The sequence below is a fragment of the Brachionichthys hirsutus genome, chromosome 8 (genome assembly GCF_040956055.1).
Source record: "Brachionichthys hirsutus isolate HB-005 chromosome 8, CSIRO-AGI_Bhir_v1, whole genome shotgun sequence".
Classification (NCBI taxonomy): domain Eukaryota; kingdom Metazoa; phylum Chordata; class Actinopteri; order Lophiiformes; family Brachionichthyidae; genus Brachionichthys; species Brachionichthys hirsutus.
In genome coordinates this window covers 6,068,649-6,088,325 of record NC_090904.1, presented here as the reverse complement: position 1 = coordinate 6,088,325, position 19,677 = coordinate 6,068,649, and the positions used below count along the sequence as shown (strand labels likewise).

The 19,677-nt window shown below is 43.8% G+C and overlaps 1 protein-coding gene across 1 annotated transcript in view; it reads right to left on the bottom strand.

The window, feature by feature from the left end:
- Positions 1 to 6,647: 6,647 nt before the first annotated feature.
- Positions 6,648 to 19,677, bottom strand: part of foxj3 (forkhead box J3) — a 41,244-nt gene continuing 28,214 nt past the window's right edge. The window contains exons 8-11 of the mRNA XM_068742527.1: positions 8,557 to 8,658; positions 7,873 to 8,064; positions 6,971 to 7,069; positions 6,648 to 6,864 (exon numbers count right to left, since the gene is read on the bottom strand). Coding sequence (XP_068598628.1) covers positions 6,752 to 6,864; positions 6,971 to 7,069; positions 7,873 to 8,064; positions 8,557 to 8,658 — 506 coding nt within the window. The 3' untranslated portion in view covers positions 6,648 to 6,751. The remainder of the gene's footprint in view (positions 6,865 to 6,970; positions 7,070 to 7,872; positions 8,065 to 8,556; positions 8,659 to 19,677) is intronic.

The following is a 19,677-nucleotide window of genomic DNA, read 5'->3' as shown; positions in this document are numbered from 1 at the left end:
AAACTCACTTCCGATGTGATTTAAATATATTCTGTTGTCTCGACAGCAGATGCGCGTCAGCGCGGAGACAATGGCTGAGCCTCGCTGCGCAGGTTTGTGATATTTCTACGGATCCATCGGGTCCATGAACTCGAGGAGTTCCTTCGCTCTGATCAGACATGTTTAAATCCCTCCGAGCCGAAGTTCACGCAACAAATGCTGAACTCACAATGAGGGTGCGTTAAACTCTTCATCCACCCCCCCAAAAACAAACAAATAAAGTTGAGGCGCACAACTCACACGAACGCACGTGTACAGCGCGCACCGGCAGGAGGACGCAGGTTCTCGTTCTTCCCGATGCTCGCTGGAGGAAGAGGAGGCGGGAGCCTCTTCGCCCTCATTTGTTGCCTGCCGGAGGCTGGTTTGCGCCTTCAGGCTCCTCACAGCAGCACCGACCTGCGTCGTTTGTTTGTGTGTTTGTTTTTGTGCTCCAACTGCTTTCAATCTGCTGAAAATGGCGGATGGAGGCTCTCCTCTCCTCCTCTCCTCTCCTTCTCTCCTCTCCTCCAGGCGCTCCTCTCCGCTCCACGCTGCAGCCCAACAGGAAAGCCTCCCAATTAAATACCTTTCTGGGTGCATCTGTGAGCGTAATGGGCCTGGAGGCTGCGCCGCCTGAGTGTCCATTAACAGCAATGGAGAAGTGAATAAAAGCCATTTCAGTGGTTGGATGTCCCTCAGGAACAGTTTCAGGTTTATCCAGGGCAAGTTGTCTTCTCTCTTTAGGTTTATTCTAAATATCGACCAACTGAGCAGAAGAGCCAGCAGTTTTGTGAGGTCACAATGACAGAGTAGAAACTTCAAGTCAATCTATTTTTATCCAACATCACAGTTCAAGGTGACGGGATTTGTTTAAATCTGGATGCTCAGGTCTCTTTTCAAGTTGCCGTTATTCAACACAGACCATTAGTAAATGCAGCCCTCTTCTGCTTCCACAATAATAATGAACAAATGCAAGCCCAGAGCAGAAACTAGACAAGCGCTCGGATAGCGCAGACCTCCGCCAAGCACCTCACTCCCCCATGTTGTGATTTACATCAACAATTACTGTCCTGCATTTATTTTAGTTTACTCGACCCCTTTTATTCGGGTTCATGCTTGACTGTGGTGCAGGAAACTCACATTCACATCGACGTCAACGTAACACATCCAATGTTGTGTGAAAACAATGAAAACACACATTTAGCTTTCGGATTCACATTGATGTCATTATTAATTTAGAGGTTATTCACTAAAATCTCATCTTCAGTAACGGTGGATTACTCTGGATTTAGATCCAGAGCTTTAGAAGATACAATAAATCAGTTTGCCCGCTGCTAATTCCACAGTGTCTTGGTCTATAGGCCAGCAAAAACAGAACCTCCTTTGTGAAGGTAATTTGAGAGCTGTTATGACAGCTTGTTAACTACTACTATTACTACTACTATCTATACTATGATCATTGCTTTTTTGTATTTGATCATTTATTGTTATATATGAATATTTGAGAGACTGGAAGATGATAACACTATAAAACAAGCCACACTGCTACTTTAATATATGTATGTATCATATTTAATTGTGTCTTGGCTTGCTGTTGTGGTCCAGATTTGTATTAGATAGATGTTAAGATTTCTAGGCAAAAAAAAAAAGCAAAGCTAGGTAATCGTCTACTCAATATTGAAATTGTGTGTGTGGCCACTAGAGGCCGCTGTGCTACCACACACAAGTTATACAACGTGTGTGTGTGCGTGGTCGATACATTCAGGCTTAATTTTGTTCTGGGGAAATGTGTAAAACAGCAGGACTCACAACTGAAGTCAAGAAATATCACAGTGGGACAGTTAAGGCTGTAAGAAGCGAGGGAGGGAATGTTGTCTACGTGTGAGTCTGTCTGCAGAAACATTTAGCGCTCTCTGCATGTTATTATGAACAAAGTGTTGCATAAAGTGTGAATCTATGCAAGTTGTGCTTTCCTACCAAAGTTTTAATTAAGGTATTATAGATTCAATGCAACACCCTGAGGTGTGATTTCATTGAACTGGACGTCTTCTCACCTTTTTCTTTGGCTTTATCTATCTTGTGCTCGGTTGTGATAATCCCTGCCCTCTATTCACAAGCGCTCCACCCTTTACTGCTCCTGTATCAAATTCCTCCACCGCACAGAGTCTCTCACGTCCATCAGGCTGATCGCCGCAGCCTGAGGATGCTGAGAAACTGCAAAGTGTCTGTGGAGAAATCACCTGTGATTCTTCTTCTTCTAAAAGTCAGATCCCAGTTTCTCCAAGTCTGTCTTAAAATATTAAAAGCTATTAATTCCTCATGTTCATAATTGATCATTAAGTTTCCCAAGAGGCCACAGAAGGGAAAACAGAGAAGTCCTCCTCTATCAAGCACCAGTAGGAGACGTCAGCATGGAAGCGGACACCTTTTTTATAGACAAAATTAACTTCATTCAAAATTTCACAAAGAAGCTAATCTCATACTGGAAATTGCAAAAAGTAAAACAAATTCACACACACACACACACACTTGTGTGGACATTTAGTACGGAGATTTTACAGCTTTAATTTAGAACAGCATGTTCCCCTCACCTCCCTATAAATAGTAACTGTGTGTAGGATGTACTGGAGCCACGTAGCTGCTGCCAAGCGTGATTGAGAGGAGGACTTCTCATCTCGTGCTCATTCTCATTTATTAAGATCCCCATCTAATATTTCAGTTGCGATTGTTCCTGGGGTCTCCTCCACATTACATTACAATTTTAATATTTACACACACACCTCCAGGATCTCTTCTGGATCATCACCAAAATGTTATCATCTGTTCCTGGTAACACTCCCAACATTTTTTGAAAACTTCATCAAGATCCATCCAGAATGATTTGAGTCAGTTCTATGATGGATTCCCACTATAGTTCCCTATTTATACAACTACAGCGTTACAATCTTTAACGTGCGTCTTCATGCTCCTCTCATAATCACCTTCCATAGGAGTAGCAATTCAGCTTCTGCATCAGTAGCCGTTTTCAGACCGGACAAAAACCATTTCAGAGTAAAGACTCTTCAATATTCAATATTTATGAGATGAAAACTATGAACACTGATGAAGTTTGACTGGAATCTCATCCCGTCATGTAACGCTAGAGGAGGTCTTCAGGAACAAAGTTCAAACAGCACATTAATCCACAGTGAAGTTACCATATTTTATTTCTTTAAGTGCCATTCATGCATATTGGGGAAGGGGATGGGGGTGGGCGGTGGTATAGACAATTCTAATAACACTCGAGTTATTTTACAGCACTAAACGAATACAAAGAGTAGCTGTGTCACCTCGTTGGACGACAAAAGTAATAAACCGTGCAATAAACAAAAGGACGAGTAGAAGGAAATAAAATACAAGAAATGACAAAGACAAAATAAAAAATGACTGGAAAATAAAAACACAAACCAAATATATATTATCAACACTGAAACACTGAATGTAGAACCATCGTACAGTTAAAAGGTAGTGTCACACAAAAAGCCAACGCATTTCATCACATATATACAATATAGATATATACATACTGTCACCCTCTGATTGGACAATAACAAAATACTCTATTCTTTTATCTCCTCTCCATGAACACGACCCACCCCTGCCTTTACACCCCACCCCCCAAGAGGGAAAAAAATGGATGATTGAAAGGACACATATGTACAAGCACAACAACACACCAGCACTGAATAAAACAGGCCCCGATCAGCAGTACTTGTTGGCAGCTCTCCCATGCTGTAACTTTTTTTTTTTCTCCTAATAATAATCTCTCTGGCAGGTACTTGTTAACCGGAATAATAATAATTAAAAAAAGTCCTTAAAATCACACAAGCCAACACATACACACACGTTGTGATTTAGCCACATCTGTCAGTTCGACTTTTTGCTTTTCATGGGCTGTTTTACTAAAGAGTAGCTCGTGTGTCAGTCTTCACCCGGAAGAGCTGAAACGCGTCACCTTCATGCCAACCAGGGACTCGGGACCGTCGGGACAAGAGAGTCCGCACCGATGCGCTTCATCTTTGACTTCAGGATGCAGTCCTTTGGCCCACTCTCACCGAAGAGTCATGATTTGGGCCACTCAACTTGATAAGTATCTGATGTGAGCGCTTAGAAAGAGATAATGGCAGTTGAGCAAAAGTGTAGAAACTTGTAGAGTATCCATAGGCAAGGAAAATCCTCCACATACAACGGAAATCTCAAACGCAAGTAAAAGAGAACAAAACTATTAAAAAGGAAATATAAAACATTGAATGGCAGTATGGCCAGACTTCATGCAGGACACTTACTGAATAAAGCTGGCTCGTTTTGATACTGAAATAACCCGTGTTCAAATGTGGAAACAAATGGGGCTCCAATGTCCAGTAAAACAGCGGTTTGGGAAATGAAAGTGCCTTTTTCTCACAATAAAACATTATGTAATATAAAAAAACGAATTCATGATTGTCATCCAAATGTGAAGGAACTGCTGTTAAACACCACTCTCCCGATCAATATTATTAGTGTTGTAACTGTCGGGTAAATACAAATCTACAGCCGGCAGGCCGTTCGGCTCAACCTGAGTATAGCACTCAGATAGCTGCTCCTCTGTTCACGCTCTTTATGCTAACCTGCTGCAGCTTCATATTTACACGACAGACATGAGTGGAAGCAAATCTCTTCGGAAAGAAAGAAAATCAGGGCATTGCTGAAAATGAAAAAAACGATTCCATTTAACAAGTACAAAGAGGACCACAGATGCAAATTATGAAACGTTGCTCCCGACTGCCTGCAGGCATCAGACAGTGGCTCGCTTTGCATCTTTAAAAATGGTTCTAATCAATTTAAGTGTGCAAAGGGCAGTTTTTAAGTGTCTCCAAGTTCAGTACCTGTCTGACTGAGGAGCCGCTTGTTACAGGACGCAGAGGACAGAGGTTTCCAGAAGCGCGGATCTCCTTGTTCTGTGCTTGAGAAACCCTTCCCACAAAAAAAATACAAATGCATGTTTCAGAAAGTGTGCATCTGCTTTTTTTGTGCTCATTGAAACACGGAGCATTGAAAGAACTGCCATAATCAATAATGGCCCTCGAGTTGAAATCAAACACTCACACCCACGTCATCACGAGAACTGTTATGATTGTATAATAGCAAAATCTAAACGCGATCAAACCATCGCAACAAAAATCGGTAAGAGAAATAATAGATCCATAAGTTAAATAACGGGAGTGACAATAAACACTGAGTGTAGCCTTGGAAACGGTTCTGCCCTTTTCAAATGGCGCGTCCGACATGTGATGATCCTGTTGATCATTAACCAATCGGTCTGTAATGATCAATGGTCTCCTAAACCAATGTCACGCAATATTTTCCAATTTACATTTATTTTTGTTTGCTTAAAACGGTTTTTTTCAACTGATGCTGGATTGTTGAGACGAATATCTGAAAGCTTTAATAGATAACGCATCTATTATTCCTGAAGCTTCACTGTAATTGACTTTCTATTAAATATGGCGGAGTGGGTTATTAATAATCAAACTTCCTAATCATTAAAAATGATCAGTTATGTCAAACATAACTTTGATAATTGACTGGCTGACATATGCAAATACAATTACACTGGTGATGAGATTAGCCTCACCACTATATGTCCAGTCACTCTATGGTAGATCACTTGATTTATTATCGTTGATGACAGCTTTGATCAATAATCAATATGCTACTCATCAAAAACAGATGAACTTCACCGCTAGAACCAGCGTCAATATATGGATTTGTTCCATATTGAATATTGCAAAAATTCTGAATTGTAAATCAAAAAAATTAAAAATAGAGAACTAATGTCAAAATGAACCTGGGTTAGATTTAACGTCAGCATTTAATGTCTGACTTTCCCGTTGCTCTGACACGCATCATATTCACGCAAAGATCTTGAGACATGGAACCAAGCAAAAAAAAAAAAAACATGATCACATTGTGTGGCGAGGACAACAGATCACAACAGTTTCTATGATCTCTCACTTTTCTCCTGCTGAATGAAACTTCAAGTCTGCTTAAATGTTAAACACCCTGTTCAAAAGCTCCCTTGTAATTGTAAACCCAACTCGACCATATTCAGCCGAATGCGGGGGTGACGAGTGGCATCACACGACTCACAGACACGACCTGTTTTTCTTTAAAAATAAAAACATCATGACATTAATTCCTAGAGAGACAGATGACAGATGAGAGATGAACTCATCCGAGAGGCAGCTGAGGCCGATGTCAACACGAGGAGCATTGCAAGCTGAACACGTTGCTCAAATCACATAGCAGTTACAGAGCAGGGGGTCGGGGGGGGAGGGAGGACTTTGGAAAGCTGCTGGCGAGGGGAGAGGGGGGGTGGCCGAGGAGCTGAGGAGCACGTGGTTTGGACTTGGACGTGTTCTGCTTGTCTCGAGACAAGTACGTAAGCAATCACTCTAACATGTCCCACTAAATACGATCGTCTTCAATGTTCTCGTTACGTTTTGCTTTTGTAAAAATGTCAGGACTCTAAAGTCTGTCTTTTCTCCAAAGCTTGTCAAATGCTCTCCTGCATCCCCGACCCACAGCGGCCTCCTCATCTTTTTCCTCTTCCTGCGCCTCCTGCAGCCTTTCAGCTCAGCCTGGCTTCCTCAAGCTTCCATCTCCTCTCCTGGCACCCTTTTGTTTGCAAAGAAAAAAATAAAAGGTCTCGGGGCTAGACGATAGAGTCCCAGTCAAAATCATCCTGGATGTCATCCGCTGGCATGCGATGCATCTGGAAGTTCCTAGTGGGTAGCATGTGCTGCTGGTTCATCTGTGCATGGTGTCCTGGAGGCAGGGAAGGGTCAGACTGCTTTATACACAGTAATACAAGGTTTCAATGTGGCTTCAAGGAGCAACTTCAAGCATGATTTTCTCTGTTGCTTGCTGTTACCTGTCATTGTGGGACCTGTGCTGCTCATTGGTGGCATGTGGGGATATCCTGGAGGTCCCATCATGGACATGCTCTGTCTGGAGTCCATGTAAAGATTTCCTAAGGAGAAAAGACAAAATAAAACAAAACTCTATTTCAAGATAAAATTACCGCATGCCATCTAACTGCTAGGATGCAATTCAATAATCACGATCAATAATGGACATGACTGGACATTTTGTCTTTTTGAACTGCTATAAGGTCAGAGAGGCCAGACTTCGATGGTTTGGACATGTCCAGAGGAGAGACGGGGACAATATTGGTAGAAGGACGCTGAGGACGGAACTGCCAGGGAACAGGGCTAGAGGTCGACCCAGGAGAAGATACATGGACGTAGTGAGGGAGGACATGAGAGTAGCTGGTGTTGGGGAGGACGATGCAAAGGACAGGGTGAAGTGGAGAAGGTTGATTTGCTGTGGCGATCCCTGACGGGACGAGCCGATGGCACCGTAGTAGTTTCTGATACATCGGAGTTGTTAAAATTCATGTTGCCATTAAAAATGGCTAAACTATAAACTTCAACGTTTTGGCAATTTGGATCAATATCCTGATTGATCAGAGTCACATAAGGGACAAAGGTTTATTTTTATTGCTGCAGATGAGATAAATTCATTAAATGATGGGTTTGTGGATTAGAGATTAATAAAAAAAACCAAATGAATTATATACATCAGAAATATAGACATTTCTGTTGAGTTGAAGTTTCCCCCAGATCCATAATGAGTACCGGAACAGGCTTGCACGCTAAACATTAAAAACTCTGTTGCTGGGTCTTGGAATGTCAAAATAAAAGCTACTCAGCAGAAATAGACAAATACAACCGATACAGAAAGCGTGGTCATGTTAAGGAGGCGGTGCGGTACCTGTGTTGAGGTGCTGACTGGGTTTGTTGGGGTGCATTGAGCCGTGACAAACAGTAGGCTGCACTGCCCCCTGTGGCTGGATTACACCAGTGCGGGCAAAAAACTGATTGATGGACGAGCAGAGGTCTGCGATCTGCGTGGGTTCCAGGGACCAGTTGTTCAATTCCGCTTGTCTCATACTATCTCTTAACCCTGAGAAACAAACAAAACAAACAATAAACAGAACAGAGAATCATACTTACTATCAGTCAGTGATCATATCTGTCTGCACCAAAACGCCATTGCGACTGTAGAAATGTAGGAAACACCCAACCGTCCAAAGAATAAACATTTAGTAAATGAGAAACTAATTAAAAAACGTGAAGCACAAACTTTGGTTTTGATATGTATTCATTATGCCAGTAACCTTCAGTGGGTGATAATTAAAAGAAAAACACCCTACCTTGCAATCCTGGCCTGTAATTGGATAAACTGACCTGCTGAGCTCAGTGTTTTGGTAATTAAACTTGAAGGCAGTGTTATTTAATTGAAGAGCTTAGTTTAATTAAACTCATACTCAACTCCACTTCGGCATTCAATCAAAAGCTGTGGCTGTACTGTACAATCAGCTCCTCAGTTTAAATGTCCGTTTCTCAATAAATCCCCCCCCACATTTAGCATTTATTGGTAGTGTCCAAACTGCACCTTGGAAAGGTGAAAGATCAACATCAGCCCAGTTATAGCTGCTAGCAATACGACAGCTTTCTTTCAGTGCATCCAGATTTGGGTACCAGTCTGACAGTAAACCTGCAACACACACACACACACACACACACACACACACAGACACTATCTGTAACATCACAGATGAAAGACTTGATGGACGCAGGTAAACAATTATTGTGGGTCGAATTATCATTCAGCGTGGTTTAGATAGCAGATAATGACTTTCATTGGAGTCACATTTTTATAGTTGTGTAGGCACCCAGTTGATCAAGCGTGCAGTACCATGTTTTGGCCACTAGGAGGAGCCAGTTACCTCTACAATGCGGTGCTTGCAGCATTGCTTTGTTCTCACTACATCAGATGATAAAATCAGATACTAATTTACTGTTTACCACATCTAGCAAATTTATCAATGCATTGTGACAAAAAAAAAGACATACACAAAACTATATTTAGCTGAAGACACTTGCTCTTGAGGATGTGTGTGTGTGTGTGTGTGTGTGTGACGATTGTGACGAAGAGGACGGCAGCGCTGGCTCAAAAGGAGACAAAGACAGAGAGAAGGTCTTACCTGTGTTACAGGCCATCTGTTGCTGGGTAGGATGGGGCTGGTGGGAGAGGCTCTGGTGCTGCTGTCCGTGCTGAGAAGGGTGCTGGCTGTGCTGCGTGTGTTGGGAGGGGTGTGGCGTGTGCTGCTGGGGGTGCTGGCTGTGGGATGGGTGCTGCCCATGCTGCGAGTGCGCAGCGTGCTGCGGGTGCTGCGGGCGCTGGCTGTGCTGGCTGTGGGGGCCACCGTGCTGAGGGAGGTGCTGTGCATGTGGCGAGCCATGGCCAGGGTGGGCCTGGGACGGATGGGACAGGGGTACCTGGCCACTGTTGGTGGAGTGGTTGTTGGGGTGGGTGTTGGGCTGGTTGTTTGACAGGCTGTTCTGAGTGCTAATGGTGCCACTGGGGGAGTGCTGATAGGAGCAGGAGGTGTGGGTCTGCTGGGAAGAATCTGCCGGGATGCCCATCAGACCTGGGAAATAAAGCACACCAACAAAGAGCTTGCAATAGTCCTGAAACAAAAACCACTTGATGTAACAATTCTGAACAAGGGCAGTACCTTTAATTGGGATTCAATTATAGTAATGTAATTTACAGCTAATTTTCCAAATTAAGCAAAATACAAATTGTAATGTAATGCAATGGTAATCTGTAAATGTCTTATTTGTTTCTTTGTATATAAATAATAATTGTAAATATAGAATCATAAGATCATTGGCAAATACAGAGAAGCTGGAACAAGCAATGGCTCAAACTATTTGATCATCAAAATAGTTACAAACACATTTTTAAACTCGATTGACATTTCTATTTATCAAGCAAAAACGTAAAACGAATAAAACCTCCCAGACATTTAATAATATTGTTAAATCAACTTGCTTGTTTCAGCTTCTCCATTGTAAAGTTTTTGCCATTTGATCTGTAGTGAAAACATTTTGGTGAGACGGCTGTAAGAGGGGAAAAAGAAAATATAAATCACTTTGGGCTCTGGGCATTGTCGTGGCTAAAATTAGTTAAATAAAGATCTAAGTAGTTCTACACTTAAGACAAGACCAGCTGCCGTTTTGTGGCATCAGGGAATGGACTCAGGCGTTCTCAGAGGTTCATGAGCCAACGCCGTTGTTGCCTCTTCCTCTTCTGCCTCACAGATCCGGCTCGTCTTTGATAAATTCATTGTGCGGCTGCCCAGCTCTGTAATAGACATGACTAGAGCATGGACATCTGCACACCCAACTGCAATCATCTGAGTGGCAGGGAGGGGTCTTAAGAGGCACTGCCCTTCACAGCGTTGGCACCGTAAACCTATTTTACTGGAGTGCTTTTAGAGCCGATTCTGGCCCTGCACCTCCACAATCGGCACATAACACTTACTGTAGGGGTGACAAAAGGTGCATCTCTTATCGGCACGGACAAGCCCATTGTCCAACCAGGGAAATACAGAAAGCAATTAATGCCACAGCAGAATAATAATGCGAGCTCATTACCTATTATCAAAGCCGGTGAATTAGCTCACTGTCTACAGCAGCAGGGTGTGAAATCCTCTAGCTTGATTATTTACGCTTTTTAATTGCCCGAGCTTGTCTTGACTAAGAGATTTTCATTTTGTGCACAGAAGAAAAAAAAAAGGTAACTTTCAACTAATGAAACATAGATGATAGATTACGGCAGGCCTCTTTGAAAATATTAGCATGAAATGCATTTGATTTGTGAAAGTAGGTTACACACAGAAAGCTCAGTCTACTTTGCTTGTAACCCGCTTGTCAAGAGCTCTTTGTTTATCAGTCAATCAGATTACAAGCCAAAAAAAAAAGCATTTTGTTCTGCAGGGACTCACAAGCTTTTGGAAATCCGTGCTCGATGAACCTGTGCATATTATATCATACAATTTCCCCATCTTTATGACAAATGAACCTCAAACCCAAGAGATTAACTGAGGACTCGTGCTGCTGGCACCCCTCTTCTAGTCCTCTAATAAAAGACAGCCTGCATGGGAAAACATTTAAAACATGACAGGAGTCTGGAAACCTTCATGTAATTAAAAAACAAAAGTTAAGCCGGACCAATGGCGTGCAGTATTAAATCTGAAAGAACCATGGAATAAATGCAATAACATCTCTTTACATCCTTTAATGAAATATTTAAACAATTTCTTCATTCTGCTTTTGAATAAGAGATGAGGTCTTTTGCACATTTGCTCCGGCCAAAGACCATGAAAATACTACAACGTATTACCGGTATAGTACAGATTTGTGCTCTGTTGAAGCTAATCACCATGTAAAGACTATCTATGGTCCCAGCTCTTAAGAACAAATCCACATCATTCTGAGTACCATCCTGTCCCTTGATAACATGAAACGTGGGCTCTTTATTAGGTTTCGGATCGGTGCGCCTGTGAGGCCACTAACCTTGTTGACTAAAGGACTGCTCAAAAACAGACTTGTAAAGGCTGCGGAAGGAGGCACTGAGATCTTCAAATTCAGAGAACAGGAGCTGCTTATCCCTGTCTGGCATGCTGTACTGGGACTGGGGGGGTTGCTGGAGGCTCATTGACTGGGAAACGGGCTCTGGGTGACTGGTCACCTGTGGAGATTAAGGGATAAAGAAAGCTAAAGATTTACAAGAGCAAAAGGCATGTCTGAGTACAAAATAAGATTATGTTTCGTGTTTAATCTTTCAGATTTTTTGACTGATTCAGCGAGATTTGCATCATTGATGCCAAGAAAAGCAAACTATTATAATAAAACTTACACACTGATAATATAATTACTGTTCAAAGATACCTACCATTGCACTCTGGTCGGGCAGCTTCAGGTAAAAAGAAAACCTCCAAAACAATTCATGGGAACAAGATTCATCACTGCACAAGCAAAACCATCACTATTTCACAAAGCAGGACATGACCTGTGTCTAATGTTGGCCAACATTACAAAAGAGGTCACACCAAAAACGATTTGTTTTATCACAACAATTTCCAAGATGGTGACGGTATAGGAGAGAGAAAGAACAAAGGTGATAATAAAGCCAGAGTATTTACTGTGAGCTGCACCCTCAGCTCAGCAGAGAGAGAGAGAGAGAGAGTCAGAAAGAGACAGACAGAGACAGAAAAAGAGAGAGTGGGAATCAGAAGGAAAGAGAGCACATCCGATCGATGCCCAGAGCCTGGAGCAGAGAGCACTGGAGGATGTGGTAGGACCACACCAAAGCGGGGGGGGGGGCATCTCTGGTGGGAGGACATCAGAAGAAGCGCCTCTCTGTGTCTGTCTTCCAGCGTGCACATTTTACTCTGTATCCCTTAACCTTTTTTTGATGTCGTTTTCCAGCGCATGTCCACCGTGCGCTTCGGTCTATTGCTGTTTACGGCTGAGCTCCTCTGAAGAGAGTCTCCTGGGGCTTTCGGATCGGATGAAATGTGGGATCCAGTGCGCTTTCTAAGCTCGGCAGCAGCACTTCCATTCACACACTGTCCCTACCCAACAGCTTGGAAATGTAAAATGAGAATGTATTCATTTAAGCTAAATGCTTTGCAGGTGGTGATGCAAAAAATATATAAAATTACAATAAAATCATCAGTTACATTAAATAAATATTGTGATAATATCATACAAAAAAACTTTCATAAGCAGAGACCGCAACAATCACAATTAGAATCCTTCCCTTCTATTCGACATGAGCAGCAATGTCGCAGTAGACTTTTGGAAATATAGCAGACGCTACAGCAGGAACACAAAGTAGCAGGATAGCAGCACTGAATGTAATCATTATTAATATTAGTAACGCGTAATAATAAAAGTAGTAAAAGGACGTTTTCAAGACCTGTCATGAGACACTTGTTGGTTTGGGTTCAAATCCCATGCAGCATAAACGGGTCGGCCAGCGTTTTCTTTCCATGTTGAATCAAGGCTTATAGTGTGGTAAGTTTTTATTTTTATATGCACTGAACTTTTTATTTGTATTCATTTGTTTGTTTTATAGAGTGTACAGTATCTAGACAAGGAATGAAGGACAAACTATTGTGAATGACATGTAAATGGGGTTCAGCGTGGGGGACCTCATTACTTTCAGTAGAAAATGAATTCATGCAACTACATTTTCTAACGGACAATTTCAGATTGAATCCAGAATTTCACACATATGAAAGTATTGAAAAGGAACACTGCAGAGCGATGTTCCTGTGGTCTTACCGGGGTATAGCTGTGCACGCTGCCCACACTGTTGAGATTGACAGAGGCCAGACTCTGATCAGACAGGCTGTTGTTAAGGCTGCTTCTCGGGCTATCGCTCCCTTCCTGGTCCGTGTTGTACAACGCCACCTGAAACACGTACATGGACATTAGATTACTCCCTCACAGAGACCCACCTAATGCTTTCTCCCCTCCTGCTCGTGGCAGAGCATGTTAGCATTCCTCTGAGATAATGAGTATGTGACTTGATCTCGGTCTCGAGTCAAACAAAGTCATTTTGAGTGGAAATGCAAAGCCCACGCATGCATGCAAGAACACGCCATAATAGCAGAGTAGTTTGTTTATTAATAGTTTGCGTGAGAGACCCAGACTGCTACTGAACAGCCACAACAGTCACTGAGGGGCTCCAACTGAACGTGTAAAGGGGTCTGGAGACAGCTGAGAAATTCCCAACACTAAAGGTCACACTACTGGCGATGTCAGCCGCATCTGCTAGCCAAGCGCAAATCCGCTTGGGACAGCTAACAAAGGATCTCAGCGCAGCAGAGGCATTGACCTTTCAATATAGTCGCAAAACTGGCCAAACCACTTGAAGACGACAATCTTAATTATCGTCCAACAAGGTTAATTCCTCCCACCCTCCTCAGATAAAGCTGCTCCATCGGACAATTAAGAGAATGAAGAATGACCCAGATAATGACATTAATGACACCCACAGAGAACAGCCCGGGTGTGCTGAGTTTTGTATTGTGAGAAAGAAATGGCAGTAACGCACTTCATGGTGTTGCAGTGGAAGAGGACCGAGCAGTCTATTGCGCGTGTGTGTGTGTGTGTGTGTGTGTGTGTGTGTGTGTGTGAGACTGAGACCAGCATGGTGGCTTCTGCTCATCACTGGGAGTGGAACAGAGTGGGGTCTGTGCGCAGCACAATGAGGGAGCAGTGCAAGCAGCCTTCAGGCAGGCAGATTAGCTCAGCGCTGCCTCTCAGCAGCAGCAGACTGAGGCCTCTTGTCTTTCTGCTGAGCCACAAAAAAAAAAAAAAACTACTACAGAAGACACAAGCAGGCAAGGAAACCCAGGTAGCTCTGACCGAGATGGCTTATTCAACCCAGGGCCACAAACGAGTGCGATCACATTCAGCTTCCATTATGGACCTTTCTAGAATGTGATAAAAAAAAAAAGAATGGAGGAAGACTGTAGACGGAACAGGCGGGAGGCTGACGGAGAGAAGGACAGGGAGGTAGTAATGGTAGCTCATTAGGGAACTCTCCTCGGTGTTCCTTAGAGTGAAGGGGAACTCAATGAACAGCTAAGACTGAGCTCTTAAAGCACACCCACAAAATCAGCATCACAAACGTAATCAGGAACAGTGTGGCACTGAAGTATAAACGCGATGCGTAATGAAGTCATTAAACAGCCTTTTAAGCCTTAAATCTCTCACCGCAATCTATTCCTGTTCCACTCACCCATAAAGTGTGATGATACCAAACCCCTCACTGCTCTGTGGCTCGCACAGACTCCAGCGTCCCCCGAGTCGAGAGGCCTACTCAAGCGTGCGCCGCCAGACAAACACTCGGCCACATTGCACTGACATACACGTAAGGAAAGCGCACACGCGAAGCACAGGCGCCAACGTCAAGTCAGAGATGTGCACAAAGGTAAGATATCGCACGTTTAAAGACACAAGACATGCTCGTACAAGCAGGGGCGACGCTACGGCGTTAGCGAGCAGGCAGAGCGAGTCAGAGGGCTATTCTTAGTAATGAATAAAAAAAAAAAGCCTAAAGTGTCTTTAACATGGGCACCTAATCCGGAGCGTGAGACATGGACTATGAAATCAAAGCAAGTTTGGCTCCAGGTGTGTCCAACAATGCCAGCTAGCGCTCTGTTCAACCCCTTCACGCAGGGGTGCGCAGACAGGTAGAGGCAGAAAAGAAAGGGATGTGAGAAAGAAGAGGGGGAAAAATGACCAGACTGTTCATTGGAAAACAGATTTCCAACAATGCCCTCTTTCCCTTCATCATCGAACTTTTGTTGCCAGACTTTTACCGCAGCTACGCCAATGTTTAGTGCCACCTCAGAACAATCTGAGTGTCTCTGTGTGTGTGTGTGTGTGTGTGTGCGTGAAGAATCTCCAACAGAAGAGATAAAGAGATTGTTTCTGGTTCAGTAGTTTTCTGACCAGCATCTCCGATTGGTCTATCTGAGAAGGCGGGAATGAGGGAAAGAGACTGGAATAGAAAGGGAGGGAGAGAAAAACAGAGAGAGGGAATTCCTGTGGCTTGGCACGCTGCAGTCAAAGAGGCGTGGCCTGTCGTGTGTTTACAGTGGAAGACGATGAGAAACAAGCTCTCTGAGGACTCGGGGGGGGCTCAGATCCGTCTCCTGTTGCAGTTTTACCACTGCAACTTTTTTTTGTCACAATCAAGTAAATAAAGAGAAAGAAAAGAAAAGCTCTCTTCAGCAGCGTTCCGATGGCACTATTGCCACGTTTTCTGCTTTCGCTTCCCAGTTACTGGACGAGAGGTATTTGATGGCAGGAATCCAGACTCAGCTGTCAGCTCTTTACACTAGAGCCTCATTACGCTGTCACTGCTGGTGGAGCTGCAGCAAGTGTTTCCACACTTAGGCCCGTGAATCTGTCTGCCACAGCAACACGATAAACTGCATGCTCACCGTAGAGGCCGACTCGTCACAAGTACGCTTTTATACGGGCTGTTCACGGCCCAACTGTTGCTCCGTCGCTGCTCTTGTCGGTTCTGGACATTCATGAAGGCAGAATGGGAGCAAGGGTCACAGTTTCTGCATCTGAGCAGGAGTGGCGGTAGCAACGGTGCCAGGATGACATGAGCGTGTTCACCCAGTTCATATCCCAGCTATTGCTAGCTAGCCCCGTCAGGCTCAGTGTGATAGCCATTTAATATGGCTGGGAGCCATGCTAATGATGAATGGGAGGTTGCGTTGCTTAGCCATGATGTCATGAGTGCTACAAAGTGCTTGTTTCTCAATGACCAGAGCCATGGTTTTAAACATTTCTCAAATTCCTAGCGTCACTATGACTTATTTTGGGCAATTTTTGCTGTCTTAAATCTGCTGTGTCCAAACTGTTCCACGAAGGGCCGAGACGCTGCAGGTTTTTCTTCCAGCCGGTTACTAAAGCAGGTGATTTTAATTATCAACACCTCCTTCAATTCGAGAGAAGGAGCTCATTAGTGACATCAGCTGCTGGAGAGATGGTTGGAAAGGAAACCTGGAGTGTCTCGGCCCTCCATGGAACAGGTTGGACACCCCTGATTTAGGAGAATGTGATAGAAAATAGAGAGAAAGGGTGCAATGCTGGAATCAATCCCAAGGTCACACCATCATGGGGATTGATATCTCATGAGGCATTTTTTTTAACCCACTGTGCTAGTTCATGCGCCGTTACAGCTTACAGGAGTATTTGAAATGTTCCTCTGTCAAAAGCAGCCCTGAAACAGGTGAAACATCCGTTTGTCTCGCAAAGAAAAGGGTAGCATAGCAGCTGGGTGGAATAGATGCTATTTATGCAGTGTGATGCACGCATATCTAGTGATAGCTAACATGAAATGTTAGCATCCTATACAGTACACATCCTATACAGTAATATTGGGATGTGCTTGTATTTTGTATACAAGCAGCAAGGCTGAATTCTTTCGCAAGCCGTCATACCATTTTGTTCAAAAAGTCAATAGACCAACAAAAGATGTCAACAAATTTACTCACACGATTTTTCTTATGAAACAGAACACTAACCAGATGGGTTTGAGTTGCTCCACTAACCAACCTAACAGCTAGTTAGGTGGTTACATCCGAAGACAGATACAGCAAGGAGTATAACGATCAGCAGATGAGGATTAAACGAGTAACACGGCTCCCCTAAGATTTTCCGAACGACCTTGGAATTCTGCCCATATTTTACAAGTTGTGCCTTTAAACATTTCTTTTTTTTTGTCTTTTGCTAATGCTTGCAGCAAATGAATGAGCCACTCTTGCAGGCTTTTTAAAAGTACACCTGAGAGCTGCCCCCACTGGGTTTAGAGGATGAGCGCTTAAGGTTAAAAAGCCTATTTAAAATTACAGAGTTAACGACACACTCACAACGAGCAGTCCCTGCAGCTTTGCATCTGTGATGTTAAAGTGTTTTCAAGCTTTTACACATATTAAAAAAAAAAGCGACAGTGAGCAGACAGCACTAGCAGCAGGGGCGGGTCACCTGGAATGAGGCCACAGACAAGAGAAACACGACTCTGGGCGTCAACCTCCAATACCGGTTCAGATACAGACGCCTAACGCGGCGTGTCGTGTATCCTATTTCAACTCTGTGCAGGACTGTGTGAGATATTTTGGGCTGTAATCTCCTAAGCATCGATGCAAGTATCGTAATCCTGCACTGAAGATAGCGAGAGTCTCCCGCCTTTTGTGGAGGAAAAAGGTGCTGCAGTGCTGTTTGTGTATTTTGGTGTGGGTTGCATAGCAGAGGAGCTTTAGGCATATGAGCATGTGCTTTTGTGCTTCTCCCCTCCACTATAGTGCTCCTCTCTCTCTGCGGGGAGTAGTGCTGTAGGTGGTTGGAGAAGTGGGTGGGGTCAGGGTGCAGACATGTAGCCAGGTGTGTGTTGGAGCTAGAGGCAGGATGGCTGGTTATAGTACCTTGTTAGTCACAGTGTTGATTGCCAGCGTTGGAGAGGCACTTCCAGAGATCATACACTCCATCCCCAAAGACTCCGACTCCAGGCTGTACGGCGTAGAAGCCTGTGGGTGTTGGGGGGGTTTGAGGAAGAATAATTAGAACAACAATAATAGAAATAGCAAAACTGAGAAGATGGAGACGCCCCCCTCCCCCTGTATGTGTGGTACGGAAAGAGTGGGAGAGAAAGGAGGGTAAAGGGAGCCGAAAACTGAGGCAAACATGGGCCCACAGGGGCACAGTGGAATCATGACGCGAGTGAAGAGGGAATCAGACGCTGAAGAAGAGGAACACATGTAGACAAATGTGTTCCTCTCGCCACATCATCACACTTACCCGCTCTCCAGACCGTGGCCTCTTCTTTGGCCGTGTCGGCAAGGCATCCTCCTTTGGGTTGGTGTCAATGGCCCAGTAGGAGCCCTGCACACAAAGGAGAACCTGACGTCGAGCTGATAAAACACAACAAATAATTAAAGTGATACTCCTGTGGTGTTTGCACTGGACTGAGGTGTTTCCTCTCTGACACAACAGGACACAAGCATCAAATCGTTCATCTGCACTGCAACATTCCTGCTTTCGACCAATCAGTGCGCCTCATCTGTTATTCGGGGGGGTAGGAGGGTTTTATTTGTGAGAAAAGGCGAGGCTTTTCCTCTTGTCAATGCTCAATGAGCAGTTAGTGGGGCAGCTGTAAAGCCTCTCCTTAAGCCATACTCCTTCAGCCTCAGGTACTTTTTTCACTTTGGACTTAAGACTAATGCAACAGGAAATATTAAATATGAATATTTAAAATAAAATGACCAGCACCTCAATCGCAAGGTTTTTGTCATCCCCTTCAAAATACTTTCACAGCGCAGACATACTCGCGCAACTAGCTAGCCTCAAGCTGCTTCCGTGTTTTGCACCGCCTGATGGCATTCATCCAATAGTGTCACAGGAAGTGATGTCATGCCGTTTCTGTGTGGAGTCGAGCGGGCTCACTCTGTCGCCGCCGCGTAACTCCAGATCTGATTAAAAAAAAAAGTTATGAAAATAACTGCCCATATAAATCCGAATCCTGATCTGGAGGTAAAGTCCGATTCCGATCGAGTCCGCAAGCTCGTGATCGGTGCCGAACACTGTGAAAGTGTGTGAAGGTGAAAAGTGTATCTATATCTGATCCATCGGCATGCTATGATACAGGGGTTAGTTGCAGAGATACAGCTGCAGATGTTTTCAGACATGATGTGCAACAAAGACAAAGCCAAGCTGGCGAGGTTTCTTCTAATAAGAGGGTACACATTAAGTTAACCCTAATTAAAGTGAGCGTTTCTGCATTTCTATATATAATCCCCAAAAGATTTGGCGAGGGGGGAGAAACCCCGTAAGTCATTAAATTATTCAAAAATCCACTGCAACATACTGTAGCAACGGCAAGTGGAGTGCGTCTGTGGAGTCTCGGGGAAACAAACGGAACGTAGCCATAAAAATGTCTGCAGTCGTAAAACAAAGGGTGCTGGGGGTGTTTTTAGATAACAGATGTTTTCTCTTTCCATAAATGACCTCGATCATTTTCATACATCTACATAAAATATGTCCTTTACCTCCCTTTCTTTGTGTGAATACAGGAAAGACAAACACGACAAGCTCAGCCATAATCATGGAAACGTGTAGATTATTAGGGGGT